General features: G+C 30.6%; 1 protein-coding gene across 1 annotated transcript; it reads right to left on the bottom strand.

Moving 5' to 3' along the window:
• Positions 1–6,401: 6,401 nt before the first annotated feature.
• TRM11 (tRNA modification 11 protein) lies at positions 6,402–10,746 on the bottom strand. Its single transcript, XM_012229202.4, has 6 exons — positions 10,431–10,746; positions 9,473–9,684; positions 8,713–9,030; positions 8,537–8,611; positions 8,006–8,080; positions 6,402–7,169 (listed from the first exon to the last, which is right to left on the bottom strand). Exons 1-6 carry the CDS (start codon positions 10,618–10,620, stop codon positions 6,615–6,617), a joined length of 1,425 nt encoding a protein of 474 aa, XP_012084592.1. The 5' UTR covers positions 10,621–10,746; the 3' UTR covers positions 6,402–6,614.
• Positions 10,747–11,378: the final 632 nt, after the last annotated feature.

Genomic DNA, 11,378 nt, shown 5'->3' with positions numbered 1-11,378 from the left:
TGCTTTTGGTGTAAATTAAGAGGTAAAATGTAAAAAAAATTTAATTTACGGCTAAAATTATATATTTCATCAAGTTTAGAGGATGAAATAAATATTATTCCTCAAAATAATATACAACTATACATAAATGAGCATTATAAACGTTTTGAAACAATTAAAAATCCACTGTATTTTTTTTTAGATATAATAATTCATATTCACCAAGATCTTTGAGGCTATTAGTTTAACTATTATAACTTTTTTTTTTTTTTGGGTATTATTTACTATAATTCTATAATGCTTATGAAATATTGGATGGATGATCATTAGGACTTAATTTACATTTACATGTGATCTTGGATTAGTGTATTTGATTCGAGTTTTTCCATTTTAATTATTTCTGTTTATTGATATTCTTCACGAAGAAAACTCAATGTCTCCAAGGTATATTTCTTCATTTTAAGTAAATTATTTCTAATTAATAAGATAAAAAACTTAAATTTTTTTAATTTATTCTATGTTTTTGTAAAGTGATTTATTAGTAATTTGATATTTGATACTTTATTCGATTTTTATATTTTATGTCCGTGAAAAGACAATGGTGTCATCCATATAGGAAGGTATGAAAAATAATTTTAATAATTTTAATAATTACTTCATCAAAGTTTTAGAGATTAAAAAATATAGCATGCATAAAGAATTTTGAATAAAACTTTTATTGATATTCAAATAATAAATATAATTACTTTCTTTCTTTTTAACTTTGTTACCATGCTTAATTTTTATAGTTTTACAATTAAAATTCAAATTAAAAATATCTATTTCAAATTTAGATCCAGAAACTACCTAAATTATTATGAAAAAAAATATTAATTTGACTTTTAAAATCATTCTTATTATATTATATTTGGATTAAAAAATTAAATGAATAATTTTTAAAATTTCAAATGGTCATTAATTTATGACTAATTATAAGGGTTAATTATTATTAATAATAAAAAAAATTTCATACAAAATTATAATTGAAAACTTTTTAAGTAATCCAATAATTATGATTATCGAGTAATAAATTACTCATTTTGTAGCATAATTAGTAATAATGTATATATTTATCATATTGTGCTTCTAGAAAATTTAAGTTGTTTTATCATATCGTGGAATTTCTCTAGTTTGAATGTGTGTATATATTGAAAGAACCCGAAATTTTATTTTCAAAGTTTTTCTTTTAAAACTTTAAATATCAATTTTAACAAATAATATTGTATGGTATTATTTTATTTAAAGTAATAATACCTTATGAATTTATTTAATATAAATGCATTTTATATTGCTAAGCCAAACTTCTAAACCAATTCAAATCTATTGAAAAATCTCTAAACCATGTGGAAAACCCAACAAGCCCATGATTTAAACCAAACCCAATAGACGAGACCTCCCACCTCGTCGCAAGCTCTTCTCCGCCCGCCATCCTCGTTTTTTCGGTCCAGTAACGACACAGCAGTAAGTTGAATGAGAAGCTATGTTTTTCCGATCACTTGACTGGAATATGTAATCTCCGACATGTTTTATAGTTGGGTAAGGTGAATTTCGACACTAGTCGGTATATTTCTTCAATTCTATGGAACTAAATTGAAGGATTTGCTCATAAATATATATATATTTTTTTTTATGGAGGAATTGAATCTTAGCTACTGTTTATGTGAACATTATTAGGAATTTCACTTTTTGCTCTTTAAATTGGTATATAAACTGAATTCTTATATAAAAATGGTTAGATTATTGCTTCTATTACAATCTTTATGAATAATAAAGGACTCCTTGGATTGACAGTAGTTAGTTAGCCATATACTTAAAGTTCTTGATATCGAAGGAAATCTTGAATTTTAATCATTTCAAATGAGCTATAGACTGAAATTATATAAGAAAATGTATAGGTTAGTGTGTTTGCTGCAAATTCTATATAATAAATTAGAACAATTTTAAAATGACAGCAACTATTTTTCATTATTTCTATAAATCATTGCTTTGATATGGATTATAGGAGGTTAAGAATCTAAGTTTTGATGGGAAATGACTTAAATTTGTGCATATAAATATAAGTTTAAGTTAAGGAGAACCTATTGCATTCAGTGGGCAGTAGCTATTGCAGATAATCGGAGCCATTTTTATATGAACTAACATAGAAATGGATATATCCTCAATATTTTTGTGTTGGATACCGTTGGTTATTGCTTAATAGCTTCAATCTTGTTAGGTAACGATTCGATTGTAAACTTGTTTAACTATAATCTAGAAATCGTATTTTCGTGGCAAGATGGAGGAAATTTAGGAAGCTTTAGTTATATGCTGAAGTTGTGAGTTGGATTACCTAGTAGAAGTATTTATTAAATTGTAATTTAATTGAAGCATTGGTTCTTAGTGACTAGTTTAGAATTTTAGTAAATGTTTAAAGAGGTTGTTTATACCTTAAACAAGGATGATGAAATAAAGGCTTGATAAGGAGTTCTATAATAGTTAAAAGCTAACTAACTTAATGGTATAACTTTTGTTTATATATAAATGCATAAAAGATTTCAGTTAGTTGTCAATTAGCTAAAGAAACTGATTATATTTATGTGAAGCAAAGAATTGTAACATCCTATTGAATCGAATCGTTGCATATACATGAATCGAGTCGGGTCGAACTAGAAACCGGTTAACGCCAGAGTGGAGTAAAATGGGATGTACCATAAATAAGTAAAAGAAGTGGACTTACTTGAATGAAACAAAAAGATCAAAGTATAAGGAGTAGGACTTACTTGGACTACCCCTCTTATGTATCGATCGTTTACCTCGTCCGTAGCCGATGTGGGATTCGCCTAAGGTGATGCCCCCTGATGTCCAGGATGTCACATTCACCCCCCCTAAGGGACTCAGCGTCCTCGCTGAGGTTTGCCCCACCACCAGCCAGAGGGCACGAGGCCGGCTCTGATACCAATTGTCATAGCCCTACCCTTGGTTAGAGACTACCCCTCTTATGTATCGATCGTTTACCTCGTCCGTAGCCGATGTGGGATTTGCCTAAGGTGATGCCCCCTGATGTCCAGGATGTCACAAGAATGATTGATAATATTATTAGAACATGTTGAAGGTTATTATAAATTGTGAATTAATGGTTGAATGTTGACATTGTTGTTTTGGAAGGAGGATGAGAATTTAATTTGTTTGGTCCCCCGATGGATGGGGCTGTGTGTGTGTGATGATTGATAAATATTTATTATTATTATTATTTAAGCATGTGAATAGTCCTAGTTTGAGGGGAGGTGTTGCTGAAATTTCGATAGAATTTATGCTAGTTATATTTAATGATTAAGTTAATAGATTTATTTAGAATAATTATTTAACTTGATATATTTAAAATAGAGTTTTTTATTCAATTCAATTCTCTCCTCTCCTTCGAATTCCATTTCGTTTCAATCGCTCTAATTTGTTCACTACTTCAACAAGTTGGAATCCAAAATTAGAGTCTTTTCTCATCTAGTATTGTAAGTAATAATAAATAGTATATATACCATATGCATCATACATAAACTCATTACTATACAACGCTTCGTCTTTATTTGTTTATTTATTTATTTATTTGTTTATTTATTTTTCAAGTATCAATTATTATATTATTAGTGTGTAATTCTTATATTTTTTTGTATTTATATATGAAAATCTATTTGTGCATTTGAATGATAATGTATAATTATTTAATATGCTTGCATTTAATTGCATTATTTGATTATTTGTGTTGTGACATTGATTGGCCTTATTTGTGTGGAATTGGGTGAAGTAGGTCACCATGGGGTTTGTGAGGACGGTCTTTGATACCGTTAGCTATGTATGGGGAGAGCAGTTCTCCTGTGTGCATATGATGATATGGATTATATAGAAAACCACATGATGACCTCTTGTTGGTAATGGAAAAGAAATGAGAGGGCTGGTCAAGTGAAGATTAGACCAGTCGGCTATGTATGGAGGATCGGCTCCCTAATGCATACGTTTGAGAGGGCAAACCATGTGTGAGGACAACTCGTCGAAGGTTTCGGTGACGTCACTGACCAATTTTCACTTGTTAGATTATTTTAAAGTGTAAGTACTTATGGATGCAATTACTCGTGGGTGCTGATGTTATGCCATATGTTTGACTGATTGTTTATTTTAGTATTTTAGTAAGCATTTCGTGTGAATGGTTGTACTATGCATTAATTATTACTCATTATAAAACTCACTCTCTTATTTATTTATTTTTTCAGGAAAGTAGATTCTTTACTGACCCAGTTAAACCTATGTTTCATTCACCGCAGAGCTAGAAAAGTAACTTTTAGTGTCAGTAGTTATTTAAATTATGTAGCTATATGTACAAGTAACTTGTTTATATCTATTTGTTAGTGAACTCCGTAGTTATAAGATTATAACCGATAAATTCATGTGGATGTCTTAATTATTCATTTAAGTGTATGCATGAACCAGTTAACCCTTATTATAAATGTTGTGTATCATATTTGGGCTCGAGTTATGAAATGTTTAAGATGCTGGATTTGCGCCAAGAGTATAAAATAACTATGAGACTTGTTATGTGTGGTATTATGGGCTGACTATTTTTGAAATTCATATTGATATAATTGAATTTAGTAATTTAGACTTTCTACAGATTTCGGGGGGTTTTATGCTTACTTGTCGGTCTAGTGCATGGTTTCGGGTTGATATATATATATTGGTTTCACGGCAATGGTCTTTTGAATTCATGGGCACCGAAGCAAGTGCTTTATCTCAACTCAACTCAAACAGTACTGAGCCGTTGAAAGTGTGCACCTTTTGTGAGATTGCAAATGAGGAAATTAATATTATATTTAATAAATTTTGATTAAAATATTATAAAATTATAACGTTATATTATAGCAAACAATACGGTAATTTTTTTTATTAAAAATCATTTTGATACTTACTATTATTAGATTACATCAAATAGAGTTTTGATTGTTCATAATAATTTATTAAAAAAAATAATATAATCAACTATAACAACGAATAAAATAATATTTAAATACATAATTATTTTAGTTGAAAATCAAATACAATTTTAAATTAACTATTAATAAAGTAAATACAAATTAATTACAAAATGAAATTTAAATAAAGCTAAAAATTCAATGATGACTTAAGAAAAAAAATTGTTGAAATATTTTGATTAATAGGCGGAGGAAGAAAATTTCAACGGAAGAGTTTTTTTATTTTTGTTTATTAATTTACGTTATATTTTATATATTTATATGATTTTTATCTTACGGTCGAAATTTTTTTATATGAGTTTTTTGTAAATGAATATATACATATATGAGGAAACGAAGAAAACAAATCCGTCTTAGCTCAGCTGGTAGAGCGCATGGCTTTTAATCATGTGGTCGTGGGTTCGAATATACAGACGGCGTATTTTAGCAATATATCAAATATGTAAATTAACATTAAATGATAGAATATTGTTTGGAATTTTTTTTTCCAAATTAATAAGTTAACATTATTCCATTTTATTTGGAAACTAGCCATGTACATGTGTCTATGCACAGTATTAAAAATACTGATTCTTGATATTTAATTTCAATGGTAACATTTCACTTTTAATTAAAATTATTTTATAATATCTTTATATTTACTTGTAGATAAAATAATTTTACATCTTATAATATTTAAACTTAATTTAACAAATACAGTTAAATATTTTGTAAAATTTAATTATTACATTAAAAAATTCTTTTTTTATTTTAGATGATACCATCAATTACAATAATTAATAACAATCACTGTTATGGTACAAATAATTATTACATTTTTTTCAAAATAGTATATATTTTAATGAGAATTAATTGAAAATAATAGTGAGATAACAATAAGTAATGGAATAAGAAATGCCAAGTAAAGACTCAAAGTGCTAAGTGTATCCCTATAAGAGGAATATGCCAGGTGTCATACATATACTAGATATATATTGATTAGAATATTAGAGTTCAACAGATAATAAAAATATTATTACCATATATATATATTTTTTTTTTGAAAATGTAAATGCTTATATATTAATTGAATTAAAATTCAAAATATCATAAATAATATTTGGAGGGACAAGACTCTACTCCAATAAATCAGACATAAAATAACAACTCAGACATAAAAATAACAACTCAAACTGTAAGTATGAACATACTGATTCGTTCATTTTCCAACAAAACGTGAACTTATTAATAAGAGCTCTACGGTCAAGAAACACAATTTCGAAATACGAATTATCTATCACGGGCTGTTGAATAGCCTGCATCACTATTAAGCGATCTCCCTCCGCTTCCTAGTTTGGCATAATTGATTCTAAGATGTATGTGGAATTGGGCTAGAAGCAACAGAAATCCTAAAACACATAGAAGGCCATTATCTGGGCAAGGAAGAATTTTGATACATCCCACTGCTACAATTTTTGCAATTTCATCAGCTACTTTCAAAACTTGGTTCTACAATGTCCTTATGATTTCAAGTCCAATAGTGTAATTCTGGTCAAAATGCAATTCTCAATATGAAGTTACTAATGCTCTAGCAAAACTGCCTACAGATGCAGTTAAAAACTACACATATTTTCCTCTATATTTTGGTTTCAGTTCTTTACATGCTTTGGCATCGCCTTCTGCAGCTATTTGAGGATCGGCTGGGCTGAAAACAGAAGAATGAAGACTACCCTCTTCTAACCACTTTAAATGGTTCTCTCTAAACTCCAAATGCTTTAATCTTGCTGCTTCTGCAATTTCATCAGTATATGGACCTATCTTCACCATGGTTAATAATACACGGCTGTAACGTGAGCTTAGGATCTGCTCAGAAGAAGCAACCAATTTGAAGCATTGGTGTTCTGGGAATTGAATTTGAACAGTGTCTTCTTCTCTTAGTACGGGATAGAAGCAAACAAGCCTGCCCCCCATTACGAGCATCCTAGCAGCAAGGTCAAGTAAATCATGCATGCACTCGGCTAGGCAGTAAGGTGCAGTTGAAGGTATGTGGTCAGTTCGCTTGTCATCAGGAACAGTGTAAGGGCTCACAGCTCCCTTCAGCAATTTCCGGCCACCAGACTTGCGTCCCCCAGCACGAACCCCATAAGGAGGGTCACAGATTATGGCATCAAACACCTAATTGATACAAAAATAATTAAAATCCAGAAAAAAGATGCAGAAAACACCATGGATGTAAGAGAAGCCAATGAAGTTTACACTCTACAAATGGGATAAACACCTTGAAACATTTCAGACTTATTCAAACTAACAAAATGGAAGTCCAAAATTGTATAGAAAGTCAAATGAGTTTGAAAGGGATAATAATTTCTAAACTCATAATATTGAATTTTTTAAATTAAGCCATCTTACTCTTTTTTTTTTAGAAACAAAGCTCTGATATCTTTAATACTGCTCATTGTTCCTAAATGAAATCTCACCGACCCTCGTTACTCACCACATCCATGACAGTTCATCTACCAGCCAGCTAATCAATGTTAGAATTTCTCCACAACAGGCCCAGAGATTGTAACCCCATCTTGCACCTAAACTGGATGCCACAGGACTTCCATTTCTCTTTCCTTGATGAAGGTCTTTCTTCTAGGAAGAGTTTCTATATGCAAATGGGTCATGCTCCTACATTTTTGTTTAGGATGATTTACTCGGCTAATAACAAATAAGATTTGGGAACTTCACTGTCCTGAAATTTTTTCTTCTCCATCTTATTCATATTTATGAAGAGACCTTGCTGCATATATTCTAATACCCCCATCACCTGTATGTAAATTCTTCTTTTATTTATGCCATCTCCATAGTACAAGCATGCATGCATGATTGAATTAAAATCTAAAAGATGCACTAGGCAGAAAATTAAAAATGCCTAACTATAATTTACAAGAGGAAAAAAAAAAAAAAAAAAAAAGAGAGAAAACAACCAATCATTTGCAGCAAAATGAAAATTTACAAAATGTTACCTCTTTCAATCCTGGACGCCAAGGAGGAAGGTTATTGTCTGCCCGTAAAAGACCAATCGGCATAGGTAATCCATACTACAATAAAGCATTGGAATTAGTTCTATGCAGTTGTATACAAAAACCCTAAGCTTCAGGGATGCATTGGAATTGGCAGATGCAAAAATAACAGGATTTAAATTTGATTTTAGATTAAATTACATGAATAATTTTTGTATGATATAGGTTCTCTTTGGTCAATTGATGCACCAATAATGTAGATTAGATTTATGAATTTTAGATGAAAATTTGTCTAAGGATGAAGTGGCAATAAGGTTAGATGAAAATTATTTTTTAATTATTATTTTGCTCCTTTGCAATCCTAAATCTCTATTTATTCAATCTGAGCAAAAAGCTCAAATTCAAAACTGTGGATTTCAAATTCCTCGTCCAACTGCAACTTGAAGATACTCCCTCACAGTATTGAAATGCAAAAGCATAATATTCCCACAAAACACAGGAAATAGGTAAACACTGTATATAGATATATTTCACCTGCTTGAAATTGCTCCAAACATTACAGTCAGGGCCACGTCCATCACGTACCACCCTAATATCAATATCAGCACCCTGACAATTAATATAAGTTAATAGTAATGTATGAAAATAGTTTATAAGATTTTCCAACCGCAACCTTCAAAATGAATCAGAAAAAACAAAGAAATGCAAACCATTGTCATTCCTCCGAAATGAGCTGCAGCAACAAGAATGCTTCCGGTGCCAACAAAAGGGTCATAGATGAGTTTTCCAGGTGTGACCATCGCCTGGTTCGCCATTAAGAAAGCCATTTCTGCATCCATGGCTGTTGGGCCAAGATAGTTGCGGCTTTTTAACTGATAAGTTGGTAAGAGCTTCCTGTCAGCACCACCAACCTCCCGACCAAAGAAGATTCTTCTTTGGAGAACAGGGGGCAACCCATTGTTAACTCCATAATCATCAGTTTCCATAAGCCAGAATTTGTGATCTGGATTTTTTAAATTAACTCGACCCTGGTCAAGTTGCCAAGTCAAGAATCAAATCATGAAATGAAATAATAATTCTACAAACTGAATAACCATGAAATGAAAAATAAATTAAACTAGAAGTAGGAAAAATATAAAATACTTCTAAGTTCCATATTCAATCATCATTAGTTATAATGTTCTCCTTTTAGCTTGATGAGAGAAAAGGAAATGTGGAGATAGGTGTCCAATAAAATAGACTAGTTCCATGAAGTAAGCAAGAGAAAGGGAGATGGAAGCAAAGAAGAACCAGGAATTCATATGCAAGTCACTAAGAAACAGCAATATTCCACTCCTGTACTTAGGCAGATCCAACTGGTCGTGCTATGCATGAATTAGTATTTTATTGCCCTTAAAGCAAATTAAAATATGCGAAGAAATCTATAGCCTATTATGTAGTACCATTCAGAACAAAATGTAAGCAGCACACCTTGAAAGGGATGTAAGCAAGTCCCTTAATACGATCATTTTGCTCTTGAAAGCTAATCACTTTTCCAAAGCTATCAACAGTGATCTTAAATGTACTTTCAGAAGTCAAATATGGCAATTTTTGCTCATCTGGATATCTCATTATAGCTTCTTCCAATTCCTCATAGTTACTTCCTTCTCCCCAAAGTTCATATATACCTTTTACAAGTATACCTACAAATTTTTCATGTTATAAAACAAGTCATTCTTGCATGCTACATCCGCTGCAAATGTTAGAAACAAAAGACTGTAGTGTAATAACAGCACCAGCAGAAGCCTATTTTATAGCTAAACAAAGTGTGCAACATTCTGCACAGAAAGGCTAAAGTCTGTCACTGACAATGTGGAACTTAACCTAATGGGATTAAAAGGGGCAAGAAAAATTATTTCAAAATATTTGATCACAAATAACCAATATAACTAAATACGAAGCAACTTGAAAAACATATTAGTTCTTTTTCTCTTGTAGTAATGAATTGAAGCTGAATTCAAAACACATATATAGTCATCACAAATTAAAAGCAACCATAAACTGAGAGCATTTTTTTATCTCAACACCACATCACCTAACCATATGTTTAACTAACTTGTTAAGATTAACCAGCCAATATCATTTTCAGGAATGATTACACATTCCTATAAAAAGAACATAAAAAACAAACTAACATACTATTATAAACATCAATCAACTAATTCAACTAGGTCATAGTATCCAAACTAATAGAACATAAGCATTAAAAAAAAAAAGGAAAAGAACTCTCTTTTGAGCATACATTTTCATTTCCCCGCTTCCCCATTTCCTCTTCTTCACAAAAACATTAATATAATTGAAAAACCACCATTAAATAGCTAAAAGAAGAAAACCCAATTCAATTAACAAGTGACGGCAAATAAATTTATATTCAAAAAAATTCACTAACTTCGGTTGGCGATGTTTCGAGCAACATCTTCATTGGGGAGATTAACAAAGTGAAAAGGCGAGTCAGGATGGTGATGTTGGGGAAGCTTCCATTCCAAAGCTTCAGAACCCCCAAAAAGCTCTGCAAGTGCCTCTACCTCTGGTTTTCTATAATCCAACAATCGGTGGTAAAATACGCATAGGTACCACATCCTTGAGATGTTAATGTAATGACTAGTTTTAGATAATATGAGAAGCAGGGCTAATATTTGGCAGGCAGGAGAGGCGCGAGTAAAACCCTATACCCTGCACCTCTTGTCCGGTGGCTTTCGCTTGATTTTCATAACCAATAATAAAAAAAAAAAAAATGGAAAAAAAAAAAGAAAAGAAAAGAAAAAGAAAAAAGTGGCAAATTTGACAAAAATAACTACTAACCATCTCATTCCCTAATTTTATATGAATGCAGGGGTTAATTCAACATAATATTCAAAAGATCATTAAAGACTGGATTATTACATAAACGCAGTTAAAAAATTTTTTAAAAAACTGTTTCAACTTTATCCTTTTTTTTTCAAAGTATATAGTTTGAAATACCATTATTTTAATCAAAACCTTTAATTTTATAGATTTGATCCATAAATAGGGTTATGGATCCGATTTAGGTGAGTTTTTCCAAACCTAAGATAGTGCCACAAAAAATTCAACTAAACATGGGAAAGGAAAAGAAATAAAAAAAAAATCAATATTGTGGGGACAATGACTTATTGATGAAGCTTTGGCAATGATAGAACATTTAAATTTTGTCACTCAACTTCCATCGTTGTAAATTATTTCTTAAATTCCATTTTCCCTCCTTTCCATACTGGTTTGCAATTTTTCCTTTCTTTTTTAATTTTTTTTTATTAAATAATAAAAATCCTATCTCATGGTAAGATAAGATGATAGGAATCTCTTTTTTCTTAATTGAGAT

The sequence above is a fragment of the Jatropha curcas genome, chromosome 8 (genome assembly GCF_041381405.1).
Source record: "Jatropha curcas cultivar XTBG-Jc1 chromosome 8, XTBG_Jcur_1.0, whole genome shotgun sequence".
NCBI lineage: Eukaryota > Viridiplantae > Streptophyta > Magnoliopsida > Malpighiales > Euphorbiaceae > Jatropha > Jatropha curcas.
This window is presented reverse-complemented; position numbering and strand designations above follow the sequence as displayed.